At 46.5% G+C, this 22,484-nt stretch overlaps 1 protein-coding gene across 1 annotated transcript in view; it reads left to right on the plus strand.

The window, feature by feature from the left end:
• STAC (SH3 and cysteine rich domain) overlaps positions 1–22,484 on the plus strand; it is a 94,957-nt gene that overhangs the window by 13,620 nt on the left and 58,853 nt on the right. Inside the window, exon 2 of the mRNA XM_029049310.2 lies at positions 21,386–21,662. Coding sequence (XP_028905143.1) covers positions 21,386–21,662 — 277 coding nt within the window. The remainder of the gene's footprint in view (positions 1–21,385; positions 21,663–22,484) is intronic.

Consider the following 22,484-nt stretch of genomic DNA (forward strand, 5'->3'; position numbering starts at 1 on the left):
TTCAATAGTATTTATTGAGCACTTACTACGTGCAGAGCACTGTACTAAGCGCTTGGAATGTACAAATTGGCAACAGATAGAGACAGTCCCTGCCCATTGACGGGCTTACAGTCTAATCACTTACTGCGTGCAGAGCACTGTACTAAGCGCTTGGGATATTTGTTAAGCACTTATTATGTACCAGACACTTTCTAAACACTGAGTTTGATACAAGTTACTCAAGTTGCACACAATCCCTGTCCCACATGGGGCTCACAGTCTTAATCCCCATTTTACAGATGAGGGAATTGAGGCACAGAGAAGTAAAGTGACTTACCCAAGGTCACACATAGCAGGCAAGTGGCAGAGCTGGGATTTGAACCCAGGTCCTTCTGACTTCCAGGCCCATGTTCTTTCCACTAGGCCAAGATGCTTGTTCCATGCTCTCAGTCTCCAAACTCCTAGGAAACTGATTAGCTTGGATCTACACTAGTGCTTAGTACGGTGCCTGGCACATAGTAAGTGCTTAACAAATATTGCAATTAATAATAATAGTCATAATTGTACCTTAGACAAGCCACTTGGCTTCTCTGGGCCTCAGTTTCCTCATCTGTAAAGTGACCTGATCTTCCTCTTACTTAGACTGTGAGCCCCGTGCCAGACAGATACTGCTTCCGACCTGATTATCTTGCCTCTACCCCAGCGCTTAGTACAGTGTTTGGAGCACAGACAAGGCAAGACAAAACGAGAAGCGGCCTGGCCTAGTGGACAGAGCAGGGGCCTGGGAATAAGAAGGATGAGGGTTCTAATCCCGGATCTGCCACTTGTCTGCAGTGTGACCTGGGGCAAGTCACTTCACTTCTATGGGCCTCAGTTACCTTATCTGTAAAATGGGGATAAAGAGTTTGTCCCCCATGTGGGACATGGACTGAGTCCAACCTGATTAGCTTGTAGTGATGCCAGTGCTTATTACAGTGCCTGGCACATAGTAGGTGCTTAATAGCATTTAAAAGACGTGATTAATAACCACCATATGGCCTCTTGGTATTAGAGGGAGGCATGAGGAGATACCCAGGGTTACCGGCTCAAAGTTCATAACAGGGGCTACCCTAGTACGGACAGATAATCTCTCCCCACTTCAAAGCCTTATCAAAGGCGAATCTCCTCCGAGCGGCGTTCCCTGACTAAACCCCCTTTTCTTCTTCTCCCCGCGACTCTCTTCTGCGTCACCCTGACTTGCTCCCTTTATTCATTCCCCCGCCCCAGCTCCACAGCCCTTATGTCCATACGCAATTTATATTAATGTCTGTCTCCTCCTCTATGCTGAAAACTCATTGTGGGCAGGAAATGTACCTGTTTATTGTTGTAGTGTCCTCCCCCGGGCACTTACTACAGTGTTCTGCACACAGTAAGCGCTTAATAAATACATTCAAATGAATGAACGTGGCTAACCAGCACCCTGCGTCCATCGATTGATGTGGCAGAGTTCAAACTGCTCTCCCCTACCTATATAATTGTGGTATTTATTAAGCATTTACTATGTGTCAGGCACTGTACTAAGAGCCATATGTCATCCTCCCCAGTGCCTTCCTGCCAGTCAGGGAGAGCTGAGTTGTTTAATCCCTTATCGGATGTCAGGTGACTGGCTAGGATCAGTGTCGGCTTCAGAGCCACCGTAGTGTCTCCCACAGAAAGAGGAGTCAACTGGAGATTCCGTCCGTATGGCAGAGCAGAGATGACACCTGATCCCCTTACCGACTCTGGTGAACCGTACTCCCCCAGGCATATCACCCCCCTTCTCAAAAATCTCCAGTGGCTGCCTATCAACCTCCGTATCAAACAAAAACTCCTCACTCTTGGCTTCAGAGCTCTCCGTTACCTTCCCCTCCCTCACCTCCCTTCTCTCCTTCTCCATCTCAGCGCGCACACTCCGCTCCTCCGGTGCTAACCTTCTCACTGTGCCTCGTTCTCTCCTGTCCCGTCGTCGACCCCGGCGCGTGTCCTACCTCTGGCCCGGAACGCCTTCCCTCCTCAAATCCGCCAATCGCTCTTCCCCGTTCAAAGCCCTCCTGAAGGTGTAAGCCCTCCAAGAGACCTTCCCAGACTAAGCCCCTCTTTTCCTCAGCTCCCCCTCCTTTCCACGTCACCTCGACCCCCTCTCTCCCTGCCCCACAGCACTTACGTATACGTATATGTGTATATATAATTCTATTTATTCATATTAATGCCTGTTTACTTGTTTTGATGTCTGACCCCCTCCCCCAAGATTGTAAGCCCGTCGTGGGCAGGGACTGTCTCTTTTTATCGCTCTATTTTACTTTCCAAATGCTTAGTACAGTGCTCTGCTCACCGTAAGTGCTCAATAAATACGATCGAATGGATGAATGAACTTCTCTACACACAGAAAGTGCTCAGTAAATACCAACGATTGACTGATCGTGAGCGATGAACTTCACATCCAACAGCGAAGGAGGGGGAGGGAAAAAAAAAACTGAGGCATCTCATTTTCATCTACAAACTTTCCACAGTTTCTGAAGCTCACGCCAAGCAAGATAAAAAGTCTGAAGCACTAATACCCATTTCAGACTTTGGGAGATTTGATCATAATATTTTCATTAGACTCTTGGCTAAATGCCCTTTTTCACATCTAAGCTAGCTGCAGAATAGTTATATCCAAGCTTCAGAAATGAGTTGATTTTGCCTCTTGAAGTCGTAAATGGATGGACAGGCTTCCTGTTTTCATTCCAGGAGTAATCTACTGCCAGTAGCCACCTTCTTGATTGCAGACATTTTCAAGAATCTTTTTTGCATGAAAACAAAATCCATTCTCTGGAGGAAGAGGAGAGTGTGAAGAAATGTCAAGAGGAGAGTGTAAACAAGTGTCCTTTGCCCAGAAAATGATGTGGGTCAGGGGAATTGTGTCTTGTGGATTAGACAACAGACGCTCTTCCCTCCTACAACCTCATAGCTTTCCGTCTGATGCGAGACAGAAATAATAACCTCAAACTACGGGCGGGGATTGTGATTACCAACTCTATTGTCCTCTCCTAGTCAGTGGTAGTTATTGAGTGCCGACAGTGTGCAAAACACTGTTCTAAACAATTAGCAGAGTTCTTAGCCCAGTGCCGCAGCGCCTTGTACAATACTTGCATACGGGAAGCCCTCAGTTAAAATAGCACTGTTTGACTGATCTTCCGCATAAGCTTGTCCTACCTACTCCGCGAATCATCACCAAAAGTTCTTTCTAAATCAGAAATTCTAAATTATCAAGCTGAAATCAATCATTTAATCATATTTATTGAGGGCTTACAGTGTGCAGAGCACTGTACTAAGCCCTTGGGAGAGTACAACATAACAAAGTTAATAATAATAATAATGTTGGTATTTGTTAAGCGCTTACTATGTGCAGAGCACTGTTCTAAGCGCTGGGGTAAACACAGGGGAATCAGGTTGTCCCACGTGGGGCTCACAGTCTTCATCCCCATTTTACAGATGAGGGAACTGAGGCACAGAGAGGTTAAGTGACTTGCCCACAGTCACACAGCTGAAAAGTTGGTAGGCACGTTCCCTGTCCGCAAAGAGCTTACACACAATGAGCTGACACAATGAGATTAATTTAAATAAATTACAGATATATACACAAGTGCCATGGGAATGAGGGATGGATGAATAAAGGGTGCAAATCCTAATCCAAGAGTGACACAGAAGGGAGTGGGAGAAGAGGAAATGAGGGCTTAGTTGGGGAAGGCCCTTTCTTTTTGGTCTTTGTTATTCATTCAATAGTATTCATTGAGCGCTTACTATGCGCAGAGCACTGTACTAAGCGCTTGGAATGTACAAATCGGTAACAGATAGAGACAGTCCCTGCCCTTTGACGGGGTTACGGTCTAATCGGGGGAGACGGACAGACAAGAACAATGGCAATAAATAGAATCGAGGGGAAGAACATCTCATTAAAACAATAGCAAATAAATAGAATCAAGGTGATGTACATCTCATTAACAAAATAAATAAGGTAATGAAGATATATACAGTTGAGCGGATGAGTACAGTGCTGAGGGGATGGGACGGGAGAGGGGGAGGAGCGGAGGGAAAGGGGGGAGAAGAGGGTTGAACTGCGGCTTATTGTGTGCCAGGTACTTTACTAAGCACTGGAGTAAATACAAACTGATCAAGTTGGGCACATTCCCTGACCCACATGAGGCTTACATTCTTAAACCACATTTTGTAGGTGAGGGAACTGAGTCACTGAGAAGCGAAGTGGCTTGACCGATGTCACTCGGCAGGTGAGTGCCGGAGCCAGAATTAGAAGCCGGGGCCTTCTGAGTCCCAGGCCGGGGCTCTAGCCACTAGGCTGAGATGTGGAGGAGATGTGCTTTTAATAAGACCTTTTAAGGAGGGATAGAAATTGTCTGGTGGATAAGAAGCTGAAACGGAAGGAAATGGAGGATGGAAAAGCTGAATGGGGTGGATGCTGATCTGGCAGTGTCTAGTGAAGTCAGTGTTTTGATTCTGTCTTTTCTATCTCCAGTGAACCAGTGAGGGAAGAGTTTTCTTGCCTGTAGCAACTGATGCATTGATTCCCAAGGCCGGTATCATCTTTGGAATTGTATTTTATCATAAAGGTTCCGTGAAACGAAGGACGGACAGGCCCCTGGGGGCTTAGTGTCTCTTTCTGGGAGAGCATTGAGAGGAAAGTGAATTAGTAATATGCCTTACTGTGCATCAGAAAAGTAAACGGGGAGCAAAAGGCCAGCAGGATAAATGGCGTCTTTTAGAGTGGAAATGTTGACTACGTCCTTGTACTCCACTGCTTCCTTTATTCATTCAATCGTACTTACTGAGCGCTTACTGTGTGCAGAGCACTGTACTAAGTGTTTGGAAAATACAATTCGGCAACAAATAGAGACAATTTGAATGTCTGTTTTCCATACTAGATTTTGAGCTCCTTGAAGGCAGAGAACATGTCTGCCTAATCTATTGTGTTCTCCCAGTGGATCCATCAATGGTATTTATTGAGTACTAAAATGTAGACTACAGTCTTGATTGTAAGCTCCTTGTGGGCGGGGAATATGGCAACCAACTCTGTACTCTCCCAAGTGCTTAGAACAGCGCTCTGCACAGTGTAAGCGCTCGATGACTGCGTTTGATCGATTGATATTGCACTAAGTGCTTGGGAGAGGGCAATCGAGTTGGTAGGCCAGACCCCTGTCCACAAGGTGCTTTCAGTCTAGCTCTTGGTAGAGTGCTTTGCACGAAGTAAGTGCTCAATAAATATTATTGATTAACGGACTGAGTGCTTGAAGGGACTTTCCTGAATTCTTTCTCCTTCTGTCTTTCCGTGCATTCTCAGCTTCCTATCCATACATACAGGGTTTCGTTTATGAATCCATTCTAGCATATTTATTGAGTGCTTACTATGTGCAGAGCACTGAACTAGTCACCTGGAGAGTACAGTATAACAAGAAACAGAAACTCTCCCTGTCCACAACGAGCTAACAGTCTAGAGTCGAAATATGTATAAATATCTTTATACTCTGCTGGTCCTTCTGTGAAACCTGACTACCCTGTACTACTCCAGTGCTTAGAACAGTGCTCTGCACATAGTAAGCGCTTAACAAATACCAACAAACAAATATCAACATTTATTTCATTGTCTGTTTTTGTGTTGATTGTTTTCGTCTGTCTCCCCCATTTAGACTGTAAGCCCGTCAAAGGGCAGGGACTGTCTCTATCTGTTGCCGACTTGTTCATTCCAAGCGCTTAGTACAGTGCTCGGCACATAGTAAACGTTCAATAAATACTATTGAAGGAATGAATGTCTGTCTCCCCAGACTATAAACTCCTTAAGGTCAAGGATTAAGTCTACCAACTCTGTTATATTCTACTTTCCCAAGTGCTTAGTACAGCGGTTTGCACACGCAGTAAGCGCTCAGTAAAGACTCCATTCATTCAGTCGTATTTATTGAGCACTTATTGTGTGCAGAGCACCATACTAAGCCTTTAGAGAGTACAGTGTAACACTAAACAGGCACATTCATTCTCCACAGCGAGTTTACAGTCTAGACCATTGAATAACTTCTCGGTGCCTCAGTTCCCTCATCTGTAAAATGGGGATGAAGACTGTGAGCCCCACGTGGGACAACCTGATTCCCCTGTGTCTACCCCAGCGCTTAGAACAGTGCTCGGCACATAGTAAGCGCTTAATAAATACCAACATTATTAATTAATTCACTGATGGGTCTACCAGGCCCTCCTCCTCTTCTCCCTTTCTTCCCTCCTCCATCTTTTCCCTTCCCTCTATTTCTAAAGCAATAAACAGAGCTCCCGATATTCAAATATCCTATCCAGTATATTTCCTTGTAAGGAAAGTGTGTCAAGCCATATGGGAATGAGAGAATGGAACTGTAAAATGGGGATTCAATACCTGATTTCCCTCCTACTTAGATTTTGAACCTCATGTGGGACAGGGACTGCCTCCAAACTGATAAACCTGTGTCTACCCCAGGGCTTAGAACAGTGATTGACGCATGCTAAGCACTTAACAAATACCATTTTTAAAAAAATTGGAGATCTGAAGAAGGGAGTCATCTCAGGAACACATCTGGAGAGTTTCCAAATAGTCCACCTGTCTCGGCTATGAGAGGGAAAGTCAAGCAGAGGCTCACCCATCCCATTCCTAGCTTGGGCAGTGGCTAGCAAGTGGAAGGCAATCTGCTACAAGGCAAAACTACCTGTGCTGGGCAGCAGTGGCATGGGAGAGAGTTAAGGGCTGAGACTCAAGTTTACTGCGAGGAAGAAGGCAAAGGCAAGCCACTTCCGTAGTTTTACCAAGACAACTCTTTGGATCCACTACCAGAACGATTGCAGGTGGAAGTGGGGCGTTCTAGGAGAGATGTGTCCATGGAGCCGCTATGGATCGGAAATGATTCGACACCATAAGACAAGGAAAAGTGAATTGACAGGCAGGGTGCCTGATAAAGTGAAGTGAGCGGGGGATGGATCGAAAGAGGTGTCACCTGTTGATCACGGTGGACTCATAAATCCCCTAAACTTTCACTGCAGAATAGAAGTCCAGTTCATTTCACAGAATCCTTAATGCAGCATCCAAATGAATTTTCTCATTTTACCGATCATTATTATTTGGGAGAGGGCAACCTAGCCTTTTTTAATTAAGATTCAAATGTTTTGATCTACCGTCTTCCAGTAGGCAATATACAGACCCTCATACTCAGAGATAAGACTGAGAACTTTTGAAAGGGCTGTTTGGGACTACCGGAGTGAAGAGCTACACAAGTCAACGCTCCTTTGATTTTCTAATGCGCATTAGTGATGCTTTATGAAGCATATCACCGAACGGTCGGGCCGAAACATCCTATTTATAGAGGCCCATGTGCACAACTCCTTCCCAAGCCAATCGTGCAATCAATTGTATTTATAGAATGCTTACTGTGTGCCGAGTACTGTGCTAAGCACTTGGGAGAGTGCGGCATAACAGAGTTGGTGAACTTTCGAGAAGATACCCTTCACGTCAACAGCCCGAACTTGCAAGTTCAGGAAGAGGAATCGTGATGATTAGGGGAATTTGTTCGATTCCAGCTTGCCATCTCTTGTCCTGCTCCCTAAACCTCAATCAAAAGAAGGGCTCTAGACTCGGTTTTTGATCTCTCTAGAGAAGTAAGGTGAATGCAGATCTAGAATTCCTGTTACTAGATCTCCTGCGGGGATGGGCAGGGTCGATAAGTCAGGGAATGTTTCTCAGCTCTTGAAGAGAGGGACGGTCTGATGATTTAAATCCACTAAGATGAGAGGGAATAAAAGTGATGTTTTCAAAAATGGGTGTTCAAGAAATTTGACTTAGGGATGATGATCCGGTGATGGCGGTCATGGTGGTGGGAGGTGGGTTGGGGAGGATTTGGGAGGAAGATTGTGATTGTGCTTAGTGTGAATTGGGGGGGCGTCGATGCTGAGTGTGCTACTCCACTTGTCCAAGCACAGCCCATCAACCTACTCACTGACCTCACTGCCTCCTGTCTTCTGTCTCTCGTTTAACGATGTAAGCAGCTAGGACACAATCCCTGTCCAATATGAGACTCACAGTCTGAGAGGGAAGGGAGATGGGGTTTTAATACCCAATTTGCAGAGGAGGAAACTGAGGTGGAGAGAAGTTAAGTGGCTTTCCCAAGGTCACACAGCATGGAAGTGGAGGAGCATGGCTAGAATCCAGGTCCTCTGACTTCCAGGCCCGTGATTTTCCCACTAAGCACAGGGGGAAGTCAATTCTTGGCCTGGAAGATTTCTGGAGGATCCTCTTTAGAATAATAATAATAATAATAAATACATCTCTGAACAGTTTAGCTCAGACATGGAAATATGTCTGTTCCCATATCCCCAGGGTCTGAAAGAAATCAAACTGGGTCAAAGAGAAACCAGGGAAGGGGCTGGAGAGGAGCAATATATTCTGTGTCTCCTTTCTCTCCCTTACTGGTTTGTTTTTCCTAGGAATATATGTCTTGGGAGAGGCTTGTTGTATCTAACTCCTTGTAGGCAATGTCTAGCAACTCTATTGTAAAGTATTTCTTAGACTGCGAGCCCTAAGTAGGACAGGGATTGTGTCCAACCTGATTATCTTGTATCTACCCCAGTGCTTAGGACAGCGCTCGGCACATAGTAAGCACTTAAGGAGTACAATAATAATGATAATAATTTACAGAAAGCAGATGCTTGTGTTCGCTGAGCTGAAAAATGGCCATAATAATATTAATACTTTGATTTTTTATAGCACTCTACAAAGGCTATCTAAGGCAGAGCGATATAATAATAACTGTGGTACTTCTGAAGTGCTTACTATGTGACAAGCATTGTTCTAAGCTCTGAGGTAGATACAGTCAGGTTGGACACAGTCCCTCTCTCACACGGGGCTCACACTCTTAATCCCCATTTTACAGATGAGGTAATGGAGGCCCAGAGAAGTGAAGTGACTTGCCCAAGGTCACACAGCAGACATGTGACGGAGCTAGGATTAGAACCCAGGTCCTCCTGACACCCAGCCCTGTGTACTATCCACTAAGCCACACTGCTTCTCTGATGTAGTGAAAGAGGTCTGATCCAGAAGCCAGAGAACCCAATTTTAAGTCTGAACTATGACACTGGGCTGCTGTGTGACTAGAGGCAAGTCGCTAAACTTTTCTGCATTAGTATTAATAGTATCTAATTTGTTAAGCACCTACTATGTGTCAAATACTGTACGAGGCACTGGGGTAATAATAATAATGTTGGTATTGTTAAGTGCTTACTATGTGTAGAGCACTGTTCTAAGCTCTGGGATAGATACAGGGTCATCAGGTTGTCCCACGTGAGACTCACAGTCTTCATCCCCATTTTTTACAGATGAGGTAACTGAGGCACAGAGAAGTTGAGTGACTTTCCCACAGTCACACAGCTGACAAGTGGCAGAGCCGGGGTTCGAACCCATGACCTCTGACTCCCAAGCCCGGGCTCTTTCCACTGAGCCACACTGCTTCTCTAGGTATAAGTTAATCGGGTTGTTCACAATCCTTGTCCTATGTGGGCTCACATTCTAAGTACTTCAGTCTCTGTACCACAGTTCCTCATTTGAAAAATGGGAATAAAAATACATATCTTCCAACCTACCTCTCAGCGTTGCTGTGAAGGCAGAAATTAGATCGGTAACATGAGAGCGTTCTGGGACTAAAAGTTCTGTACCAAACTCAAGGTATTATTCCATGTTGCCAGTGATGGAACTGAGGGACAGAGAAGTTAAAATAACTCGCCCAAGGTCACACAGCAGGCCAGTGGCAGGTCCGGGACTCAAACCCAACTCCTCTGCTTCTGCTTCTAGTACCATAGCTCTTTGGGAAACTAAAGTCAGAGGTGGGGGTGATTAGGAAAAAGGTAGCTTTGGTTTTTTGTAAATGTAGAAGAGGCCAACAACTCACATGACTAGTGTGTGCAAAGCCCTGTACTAAGTGCTTGGGGGAATACAAGCGTTCACAATGCAGATTTAACTCAGGAGGCAGGAGGGTCGAGAGAGAGAGAGAGGAATAGTTAGAAGCCGACCTCGGAAAGAACAAAGAGTGCAAAACTGGGGAGAAGCCCACGAAGAGAGCCAATGTGAGAGATGTGGGGTGTTGGTGGAAATCCTTAAAGCCAGCCACGAGGATATTTCGCCCGATACCGAGGGAGATTGGAGCTACTGTTTTTGAAAAAGGATTGAGATATGTGCGGACTGACGTTAGAGGAGAAACACTGAGGAAGCAGCATATAATACTGAAAGTGGGAGAGGCTGGAGGCCAGATATAATACTCTATCCATGCTACGTAAAGAACCTGAGCCAAGATGGTAGCTGTTCTGACAGACAGGAAGAAGCAAGTCCAGGGAATGTTATGGAGAAAAAAACAGCAGGATTTACAGTTCTGTTCTTATTGCACTTGTGGGCAGAGAATGTGTCTGTTTATTGTTATATTGTACTCTCCTAAGAAGTTACTATAGTGCTTTGCATATAGCAAATGCTCAATAAATATGATTGAATGAATGAATAAACGTACAGTGCTCCGCACACAGCAGGTGCTCAATAAATCCCATCGATTGATTGGTTGAAAGGGTGTGCAGAAAGTGAGGATTTGATGATGATGACATCAAGAGGGGTGGCTTTTTGGAACAGAAGTTGTTGTTAGTGACAATCAATCCATCAGTCGATCATATTTATTGAGCACTAACTGTGTACAAGGCACTGAACTAAGAGTTTGGGAGGGTGCAGTATAACAATTAGAAGAGAACACATTCACTGCTCACATTGAGCAAGTCTAGAGGGGAGACAGGCATCATCATATACAAATAAAGTAGGGATATTTATATAAGTGCTGTGGGGCTGAGGCAGGGCTGACTAAACGGAGCAAATCAGGTTGATGCAGAAGGGAGTGGGAGAAAAGGAAAGGAAGCCTTAGTCAGGGAAGGCCTCTTAGAGGAGATGCACCTTCAGTAAGGTTTTGAAAGTTGGGAGGGTAATTTTCTGTCAGATATGAGGAGGGAGAGCATTCCAGGCCAGAGGCAGGACGTGGGCCAGAGGTCAGTAGGGAGGTAGGTTGGTATTAGAGGAGCAAAGTGTGCGGGCTGGGTTGTAGTAGGAGAGTAGCGAGGTGAGGTAGGAGGTTGACAAGGGGACTGAGGGCTTTAAAGCCGATGGTTTAGAATGGAAAATGGAATTTCCCGTTTTGCAGACTTGCTGACCTGGGAATACAGACCTGGGCCATCAGCTAAAACTAAATTCAGAACAGTTTGGAGAATGCTCATTCACTATTCTCAGAGCACAAGCCCACCGGTGGTTTGGCCAAACTCCCACCCAGCCAGTCAGTCAATCAATTTACTGAGCCCTTACAGTCTGCAGAGTGCTGTACCAAGACTTCAGCCTCCTCTAAAACTCAATGACCTCTCCATGGGCAGCCACCACTTCCTGCCTGGGGAAATCACCCATCTGGGGTCGGTTCCCATCCACCCTTAGTAATAATAGCTGTGGTTAAGCACTTACTCTGTGCCAAGCACTGAGGTAGATGCAAGATGATCCAGCCAGGCACGGTCCCTGTCCCAAATGGGGCTCACAATCTAAGATGAAAGATTAGAGAAGCAGCGTGGCTCTTTCCAGCCCAGGCTTGGGAGTCAGAGGTCATGAGTTTGAATCGCGACTCTGCCACTTGTCAGCTGTGTGACTGTGGGCAAGTCACTTCACTTCTCTGTGCCTCAGTCCCCTCATCTGGAAAATGGGGATGAAGACTGTGAGCCTCTCGTGGGACAACCCGATTACCCTGTATCTACCCCAGCACTTAGAAAACAGTGCTCTGCACATAGTAAGCGCTTAACAAATACCAACATTATTACTATTATTATTATCATGAAAGGAGAGCAACTATTAATAATAATAACGATGATAATTGTGGTATTTGTTAAGCGCTTACTATGCACGAGGCACTGTACTAAGGGGGTAGATACAAGTCAAACAGGTTGGATACAGTCCCTATCCCACATTGGGCTCACCACGCTAATCTTCAGTTTTTCCAGATGAGAGAAGTGAGGCACAGAGAAGTAAAGTGACTTGCCCAAAATCACTCAGCAGACAGGAGGTGGAGCCGCGAATAGAAGCCGGATCCTTCTGACTCCCAGACCTGTGCTCTATCCATTAGATTACACTGCTTCTGTAGCGTGAATCCCCATCTGACAGCTGAGGGAACTGAGGCCCCAGGAAGTCAAGTGACTTGCTCAGGGTCACACAACTGGAGGAGTGGGGATTAGAACCCAGGTCAGCTGACTCCAGGACCTGTGCTCTAACCACTAGACCTTATTGCTCCACGGTCCCCATCCAAACCTGTCATCTCCATCCTAGAATCCCCTGAAGGCAGATTTTTCCTTTGGCAAACAGGTCCTTCCACGGACCCAGTTCGGGTGCCAACCTAAGCGGGAAAAATCAGCTGAGGGCAGCAATCAAAGGCAGGGCTGGGGACACTTTCTTCCGAATTTGCTATTTCCTCACTTTCCTTGAAATTCTCTTTCACTCTTCCTTCTGCTTTCCTGATCCAAAACCACCGCTTCCACCATCACAGTCGGGCCATCGGTGGTATTTAGGAAGCGCCTCCCGGTTGCAGAGCACTGTACTAAACACTTCAGCTGGAGAAGCAGTGGGAAGTAGGGGATAGAACAGGTGCCTGGGAGTCAGATGGACCTGGGTTCTAGTCCCACCTCCTCCACTTGTCTGCTGTGTGACCTCGGGCATGTCACTTAACTTTTCTATGCCTCAGTTCCCTCATCTGGAAAATGGAGATTAAGACTATGACCCCCAAGTGGGACATGAACTGTGTCCAACCTGACTATCTTCTACCTACCCCAGCGTTTAGAACAGTTCCTGGCATGTAGTAAGTGCTTAATACTACAATTATTACTATTACTCATTCAACCCTCAGCCACCACCACATCCATTTTTGCCCTCTTGGGTTATTTTTCCCCTTAGTTTCTGTAGATGACTGACAAGGGAGACTTGGGTTCTTATCCCAGCTCCACCACTTACTTGTCTACTGTGTGACTTTGGACAAGTCACTGAACTTCTCTGTGCCTCAGTTTCCTTATCTGGAAAATGGGGACTAAATAACTGCTCTTCCCCCCCCCCCCCAGACCATGAACCCCATGGGGGACAAGGACTTTGTCTGATTTAAGACAAAGTCTCTGAGAAGCAATGTGATCTAGTGGAAAGAGAGGGTCGGAGAGACTGAGGACCTGGGTTCTAATCTGAGTTCAACCACTTGTCTGCTGTCTGTGATCTTGGGCAAGTCCCTTCCTTCTCTGTGCCTCGATTACCTCATCGGCAAAATGGGGATTAAGACTGTGAGCCCCATGTGGGACAGGGACTATGTCCAACCTGATTAGCTTGTATCTATCCCGGCGCTTAGTATAGTGACTGGCACGTAGTAAGTGCTTAACAAATACCATAAAAAAAAATCTACATCGACGCGACTTTCAATGCTTCGACTCAGCTGCTATTTTAAGCCCCAGTAGTCTGTTCTCATTAAGTTCAATCTAACTTCTAGTTGGTTTTTTAAGGCCATCTGGAAAGAAGTCAGAAAACTCTGTTATCCATTTGGCAAATGATACCCGCCCTCCCTCATCTTGTTTCTAAACAGAAAGAGCGAACAGGTCAGGGGAGAACCCAGATGGAGTTTTAACCACAGCTCAGATTAACGCGATCCTGCTGTACTTTGCCGTGCTGATATTCATTCAGCCTGGAAAGAGGTCTAACTGACAAACCTAATCTGAGAGGCTATGATACCAGGGGCCAAAGACATATCGTTTAATACCTCTATAGCTGGTAATATTCCAATGGAAGCCCGTTTCCCAGGCCTCAAATAAAGTAAGCGCTTAACAAATACAATAATGATAAATTCTTCGAGAAGCAGCAGCAGAGGTTTAGAGGATTTCCCCAATTAAGCCCTCTTTTCCCTGGCTCCCTCTCCCTTCTGCGTTGTCCATGCATCTGGATCTGTGATTTGAGGCATTTGGTATTGGCCCCACCCTCAGCCCCACGACACTTATTCAAGTATCTACAAATTCTATATCATATACATAGTTTTAGGATATTTGTTAAGCACTTACTATGTGTCAGGCACTGTGCTAAGCGCTGGGGTAGATACAAACTAATCAGGCTGGACACAGTCTATGTCCCACAAGGAGCTCACAGTCTTAACTTTTTTTTAATGGTACTTGTAGGCACCTAGTATGTGTCAGGCACTGTACTAAGCACTGACGTAGATACAGCTAATAGGCTCAGACACCGTCCTGGTCCCACATGTGGCCCACAGTCTTAATCCCCATTTTACAGATGAGGTAACTGAGGCACAGAGAGGTTCAGTGACTTGCCCAACAGCACACAGCAGGGAAGTGGCAGAGCCAGGATTAGAATCCAGCTCCTCCGACTCCTGAGCCGAGACGTGAATTTGAGCATCTACGTGAATTTGATCACCAGGAGAACACAGCTTGACTACAAGGTTACCCGGGCTAGAGGGATGAGGAAGTACAGCCAACCTGCATTGTCCAGGAGACAAAAACTCAGTTATTAACTTGTTCAGGCCCTCAGACCTTCCTGCTCCTCCTTTCCTCCCATTCCTCCTCCTTCTCCTGTTCCTACTCTTCTGTTCCTCCTCTTCCTCTTTCTTCTCCTCCTCCTCCTATTCCTCCTCCTCCTCTTCCTCTTGCTCCTGTCCCTCCTCCTCTTCCTTCACCTCCTCCTCCTTCTCTCCCTCTTCCTCCTCCTTCTCCTCCTCCTTTTCCTCCTCCTCCTGTTCTTCCCCCTTCTTTCTCTTCCTTTTCTTTCTCTTTCTTTCTCCTGGTCTCCTTCTTCCTCCTCCTTTTTCTCCTTCTCCTCCTCCAATTCCTACTCCTCTCTTCCTCCTCCTTCTCCTCTTTCTTCTCCATCTTTGTCCTCCTCTTCTTCCTTCTCCTCTTCCTCTTTCTCCTGCTCCTCTTCCTCCTCCTCCTTCTCTTCCTCCTCCTCCTATCTCTCCTTCTCGTGTATCTCCTCCTTTGTTGTTCCTCCTTCTATTTCTCCTCCTCTTCCTCCTCCTTCTGTTCCTCTTTTCCTCCTCCTCCTCTCAACTGGACTGATTTTTTTATTGTACTTTCCCATGTGTTCTGTACACTACTCTAGGTAGAGCAAGTGCTTAATAATTACAATTGATTAATTGGTCCATGATGAAAACCATGCTAAATACTAACTTGTATCTACCCAGTACTTAGTAAAGTGCTTGACCCAGAGTAAGCAATTAACAAAGTGATCGATCAACCGATTGTACTTATTGAGAGCTTGCTGCGTGCCAAGTAAGCACACTGTACTAAGAGCTGGAAATAAAACAGAGGCATGAGAACCTGACGTGATCCCTGGCCCCAAGGGTGGACACAATCTAAAAATAAAGGGGAGAGGGTGGACCAGAAACAGACACACAAGGAAAGAAGAAATGATGAGGACATAAAACAATACACAAGACAGCAGCATTGGTAAATATAACTGCATTAGGGCATTGGGCAGAGTGGCTCTTTAGTTTTAGGAATCAAGCACAACTATCAGCACCAACACAACCACCACCAGCCCAGAGCACAATCAAGTCTTTTTTGCTGTTGTATCTGTGGTATTTTTTAAGCGCTTACTCTGCACCAGGCACTGTGCAGATAAATGCTGGGGTAGATACGAGCTAATCAGGTTGGACCCAGTCCATGTCCCTCATGGGGCTCACTCTCAACCATCATTTTACAGATGAGGGAACTGAGGCACAGAGTACCGAAGTGACTTGCCCAAGGTCACACGGCGGACAAGCGGTGGAGGCAGGATTTGAACTTAGGTCCATCTGGCTTCCAGGCCCGTGCTCTATCCACTAGCCCACGCTGCTTCCATAGAAATTAAATCTGATTGAATTCTATCCGATAATTCTCAGCTGGATGGGCTACTGGTCTGACCCACTAACGGCAATGGTCATGGTCTAATGTTCAGATGTTCTGCCGGTAAAGACAAGTCTTCAATCGATCAACAGCGTTTCCTGAGTGCAGAGGTTGTCTTTAAACTCTTGAGAGAGTACAGCAGAGTCAAACACACATTTCCTGCCCTCAAGAATTCATGCTATAACGGGGGAGACGGAAAGTCGAATAGCATGTATAAATAAAATATTATACATTATTACTTACTGATAAGCAGTAAGTGCTTATCAAGGACCCTGATAAGTAGCAGGAGGAGAAACAAGGATAAAGAAAGTAGTAATGCAAACTGAATATATATTAAAAACAAAACTGCTGAGGTTGCCTATTCAGTTGTAACTCTTTGGGCTGCTGAGAATTCATAAGGGATGTTTTCCTGGAAAAGGGAGGGTTTTAGGAAGGCTGTGATGGGGAAAAGAGTATTTAAGCCAGGAGAAACGGTGAGAGAAAAGAGCCGGCAGCAGGAGAGTCAAGACTGAGGGAAGTTTAGGAGGTGATGTTGGGAGGAGTGAAACGTGGGAGCTCGGAAGCGAGAGGTAAAGCCATGGGAAGCAGCTCGGCTTAATGGAAAGAGCCCCGGGTTCTGATCCCGGCTCCTCCACTCATCTGCTGTGTAACCTTGGGCAAGTCACTTCACTTTTCTCTACCTCAGTTCCCTCATCTGCAGAACGGGGATTCGACATGTGTTCTCCTTCCTACTTAGACTGTGAGCCCCAAGTGGGACAGGGTTTGTGACCAATCTGATTATCTTATATCTACCCGGGGCCTAGTATGGCACACACGGAAGTGCTTAACAAATTTGATTTTTAAAATAAGTCAATAAAGAGGTGGATAAGTAAGATGGGGAGAGCTGCTAAAGACCCGTAAAACCACTGCTAAGGATCGTGTATCTATTGGAGATGTTTGAAGCAGCGCGGTCTAGAGGGTAGAGCCCGGACCTGGGAGTCAGAAGGACCTGGGTTCTAATCCTGGCTCCTCCACTTGTCTTCTGTGTGACTTTGGTAACGTCTCTGAGCCTCAGTTACCTCATCTTTAAAATGGGGCTTAAGACCGAGAGCCCCGTGCGGCACACGGGCTGTGTCCAATCTGATGAGCTTGTAGCTACCCCAGTGCTTAGTATAGGCCTGGCGCGCAGAAAGTGCTTATCAAATACCCGGTTAAATAAATAAATAAGTGGAAAGATGGGTGCTGGATGACACTACAAGCAACACAATGGAGTTCAGACTAAATGGGAGAGAGGCTGGAAGCTGGGAGCCCATCCAGGAGGCCAAAACAGTGAACTAATCTTGATCTGAAGAGAGCTTGAACTGAGTACTATTTGGCTGGGAGGAGGAGGCAGATCCAAGAATTATTTAGCAATGAAGAGTCGAGGCGTGGCTTAGTGGAAAGATCCCGGGCTTGGGTGTCAGAGGTCTTGGGTTCTAATGCCGATTCCTCCACTTGTCTGATTTGTGACTTTGGACAAGCCACTTGACTTCTCTGTGCCTCAGTTACCTCAGCTGGAAAATGGGGAGCATGACTGCGAGCCCCACGTGGGCCAATCTGATTACCTTGTATCTACCCGCCACTTAGAACAGGGCTTGACACATAGTAAGCACAAATGCCATTATTGTTATTATTATGATCATACCAAAATCAATCAGTCAATCAGGTGCAGAGCACTATGCTAAGCGCTTGGAAGAGTACAAAATAACAGAGTGGGTAAACACACTCCCAGCCCACAGTGAGTTTACAGCGACAAGCTCCTGGGAAAGAGAGTGCCCCCCTACTCCCCTTAGACTATCAACTCATTGTGGGCAGGGAACTTGTACTAAAGTTGTACTAAACTCTCACAAATGCTCAGTACAGTGCTCTGCACACAGAATGCACTGGATTAATAGCATCGACTGATTGATGATATTGGCAGAGATGGGAAAGATGGAGGAGGAAGGAATTGAGGAGGAAAGAGGAGATTTCTGTTTTAGACCCTTGGAGCACTTTGAGCTATTCGGAGCCATGTGCTGGAGGAGGGGTCATTGAGCCCAGTTCCAGGACAGCTGATCTATGCCCGCACCGAATCCTCTATCGGTCAACGTGGATAGATCTAAAGCCGAGCTAATGCATCAAGTCGATCTCTTCTGGCAGAACAGTTTCTTTTCCTCGTGGCAGGAATAAACTAGCACATGCTATTTAATTAGCTTCATGTTCCACCGTAGATCAATAATGAATGCCAATTCAGTCATCTCTCAGGGCTGTTATTCTCTGTTATAGTGCACTGATTAGGTCTGATTTCTGCATTCTGGGATAAATTGTCATAAAAGCCACTCGAATAAGCAATCAGGGTCGCTGTTTGCTGAGCTCCCCGGTTGATGAAGGAAGATGAAGGACCCTAATGGGCGTGGTGTTTTTTTTTCAGGGGGTGATCAAAGTGGTCCCCCGAATCTCACATTCACCCAAGCTGGGGTCGGTTCTGAGTCCTATTTACGTGAACCACGTGGGGCAGCTGAGGTTGCCAGGGCAACCGGGGGGCTGTACGGTCCTGGAGTTGGGGGGAATTCTGGTCTTTATGAATAAATGGGGCAGCAGACAGGCTACGGGTGGACGACGGAGTCTCCGTTTGACTCCCGGGCACTCCTGAACTGTCCGTCGCCTTTCTCCTAGCCCAGAAAAGTCATCGAACCCAAAGCGCTTTCCCATCAGTTGACTCATTCTGTCTTCCCAGGATTTCTGTGAAGCAGGGAGAGGCAGGTCTTATCCTCATTTTATGAATGAGGAAACTGAGGCCCCGAAAGGTCAATCTATGTGATTTATTGAGTGCTTACTATGTGCAGGATTGCCAGAGGACTCCATCATGGCTTTCTCCGTTTTTGGACTCATAAAAAAGATGGTGAATGGGAGGATGCGATCAGTCATTCAGTCCTTAATAAATAATCGTATTTATTAAGCACTTATTGGGACAGAGCACTGTACTAAGCGCTTGGGAGAGTATACAATGTAACAATACAATAGACACATCCCCTGCCCACAGTGAGCCAGAGGGAGAGATGGATATTAATATAAATAAATTACACATATGAATAGAAGTGCTGTGGGCCTGGGAATGGGGATGAATAGAGGGAGGAATCAGGATAACACAGAAGGGAGTTGAAGAAAATAAAAGGAGGACTTAGTCAGGGAGGGCTTCTTGGAGGAGATGTGTCTTCAGTAAAGCTTTGAAGAGCAGGGAGAGTAATTGTCAGATATGAGGAGGGAGGGTATTCCAAGCTAGAGGCAGGAACCGGGCAAGAGGACCAAGTACAGCGAGAAGATTGGCATTAGAGGAGTGAAGTGTGAGGGCTGGTTTGTAGTAGGAGAGTAGTGAGGTGAGCTGGGGGGTGGGGGGCAAGGGGATTGAGTGCTTTAAGCCAGTGATGAGTTTCCTTTCTTTAAATCCAGTGATGAGTTTCCTTTGGATGTGGAGGTAGATGGAATTTTAAGTGACATTAATGAAATTAATTGAAATTCACACAAAGGAATCCTAGCTAAGGCCCGAGGAGGGGACGCAGGGACCTCTGATGGAGAAGAGATGAAGCCGTCGGCAAGCCAGTGAAAGGCAGAATGGGAAATATAAAGCAGCCACTTTTTCTGAATGGCATTTGTTAAGCATTTCCTATGTTGCAGGCACTGTACTAAGCGCCAGGGCAGGTACAAGGTTGGACACAGTTGCTGTCCCACATGGGGCTCAGTCTTAATCCTATTTTGCAGATGAGGTAACTGAGGCCCAGAGAAGTGAAGTGACTTGCCCAAGATCACACAGCCGACGTGGGGCGGAGCTGGGATTAGAACCCAGGTCCTCTGACTCCCGGGACCAGGCTCTATCCACTAGGCCATGCTGCTTCCCAAAGCAGTGGGGAAACGGGAGAGCAAAAGCATGATTTTACTTTTTCCATTGGACTCTCCCAAGCGAGTAGTGCACTGTTCTGCCCAGAACAAGGGATCAATAAATTATTTTGATTGATTGATTGATTAATTGATTCTCTGGCTTGCTGATGCTTTTGCCTCTAGTAATCATTAGCAGCCTGATAGATTTGTAGGGTTTTATTTACCCAAAGCGCTTTCACATAGGTTGACTTTCTGTCTTCCCAGCATTTCTGTGAAGCAGGGGGAGGCAGGTCTTGTCCCCACTTTATGGCTGAGGAAACTGAGGAACTGAAAGGTTAATCAATCAATGGTATTTACTGAGTGCTTATTATGGGCAGAGCACTGTATTAAGTACTTAAGTGATTTGCCCAAGGTTTCACAGTCCAGAAGGTGCCACTTCAGAGGAGAAATCCAGCCAACCAGAGTCAAAGAAAAGAGGGCAGTGATGTCAATGTTATTTTTTTAAGTAATTGTTAAGTGTTTACTATGTGCTAGGCACTGTACTAAACTCTGGGATATATACAAGCTAATCAGGTTGGGCACATTCCCTGTCCCACATAGAGCTCACAGTCTTAATCCCCATTTTACAGATGAGGGACAGAGAAGTGAAGTAATTTGGCCAAGTTCAAACAGCAGACTCGTGGTGGAGCGGAATTAGAACCCGGTTCTCTAATTCCCAGGCCCGGGTTCTTTCCACAAGGCTAAGTTATTGTTATTATTATTATTGTTATTATTATTATGGAATTTGTTAAGAGCCTACTACGCATCATCTGGAGAAGATAAAAGTTAATCAGGTTGGACATAGTCTCTGTCCTACACGAGGCACACAGTCTAAAGTAGGAGGGAGGAAGGTGATGGGGTCCCCATTTTGCAGATGAGGAAACTGAAGAAGAGATAAGTTAAATGACTTGCTCAAGGTCCCACAGTAAGCAACTGTCAGAGCCTGGATTAGAACCCAGGTCCTCTGACTACCAGACCAGTGCTCTTTCCACTATTACTGTTCAATGTCTAACTAGGCCACGCGATAGCAGAAGGGAACGCAGAAGGGAGTTGAGGAAAATTCATTCATTCAGTGGTAATGATAATGTTGGTATTTGTTAAGCGCTTACTATGTGCAGAGCACTGTTCTAAGCACTGGGGAAGACACAGGGTAATCAGGTTGTCCCACGTGAGGCTCACGGTCTTAATCCCCATTATACAGATGAGGGAACTGAGGCACAGAGAAGTGAAGTGACTTGCCCACAGTCACCCAGCTGACAAGTGGCAGAGGCGGGTTCCGAACCCATGACCTCTGACTCCCAAGTCCGTGCTCTTTCCACTGAGCACTTACCGAATGCAGAGCACTGTACTAAGCGCTTGGAAGAGTACAACATAAGGACAGATAGACACACTCCCTGCTCACCGGGAGCTTAAAAAAGAGGGCGTAGTCAACCACCTCCCCGACCCGCGCTAAGGCCAGAACCTGCATCGTAGTAAGAGTGATTGTTCTGTCATTGCATTCCAGCTACAGAAACTAAAACGATCACTTTCTTTCAAGACCAAAAGTTTACGGAGTAAAAGCGCCGACAACTTCTTCCAGAGGACGAACCACGACGTGCGGCTGCAGATGGGCCTGCTGCCCGAAGCGAGGGGCGGCGGCGGCCGATTCCCAGACCCGGAGGGCCGGGGGACCACCCCGGCCAGGGTCCACGTGCAGCCGGAAGGCGCCAAAGTGCACGCGTTCCAAGACCACGTCTTCAAGAAGCCCACTTTCTGTGACGTCTGCAATCACATGATCGTGGGTGAGGACACTGCCCTTCTGCCTGGGTTGGGGGTGAGGGGGACGGGGGCGGGGAGCGGTTTCGGGGGGCCCACCGGGCCGGTGGTCCGCCTCGCTCCCCCATCCCGGAGGGTCCGGCCTGTCTGTGGCCAGGAAGAGAGCTCTGGAGTCCAGCTTGGGGCCGGGCTGACTAGAGGGAAACGCGGAGAGGAGAACACGGAGGATGTGTGGCCGAATCCCGAGTGGGGGAGAGGGAGAGAGGAGAGGCTGAGGGGTTTGATCAGGTTGGCCGGTTTGAGGATGACCCCGCTTTGGGATGCAGATCTGAGGAAAGCCTGGCCCGGCAAAGACCGTGAGCAGGAGAGAGCTTCGGGGACAATTCCTTATCTTAGAGAAGCAGCGTGGCTCATTGGAAAGAGCACGGGCTTTGGAGTCAGGGCTCATGAGTTCGAATCCCAGCTCGGCCACTTGTCAGCTGTGTGACTGTGGGCAAGTCACTTAACTTCTCTGTGCCTCAGTTCCCTCATCTGTAAAATGTGGATTAAGACTGTGAGCCCCACGTGGGACAACCTGATTCCCCTGCGTCTACCCCAGCGCTTAGAACAGTGCTCGGCACATAGTAAGCGCTTAACAAATACCAACATTATTATTATTATGTGGGACAGGGACTGTGTCCAACCTGATCAGTTTGTATCTATCCCAGAGCTTATTAAAGTGCCTCGCACATAGTAAGCCCTTAAATACCATCATCATTATTAGCTTTTATCTATGCCAGAGCTGAATACAGTGCCTAGCACATAGTAAGCACTTAACAAATATTATTTTTAAAAAAATCTGAGAACAA

The sequence above is a fragment of the Ornithorhynchus anatinus genome, chromosome 21 (genome assembly GCF_004115215.2).
Source record: "Ornithorhynchus anatinus isolate Pmale09 chromosome 21, mOrnAna1.pri.v4, whole genome shotgun sequence".
In the NCBI taxonomy this organism is placed as follows: Eukaryota; Metazoa; Chordata; class Mammalia; order Monotremata; family Ornithorhynchidae; genus Ornithorhynchus; species Ornithorhynchus anatinus.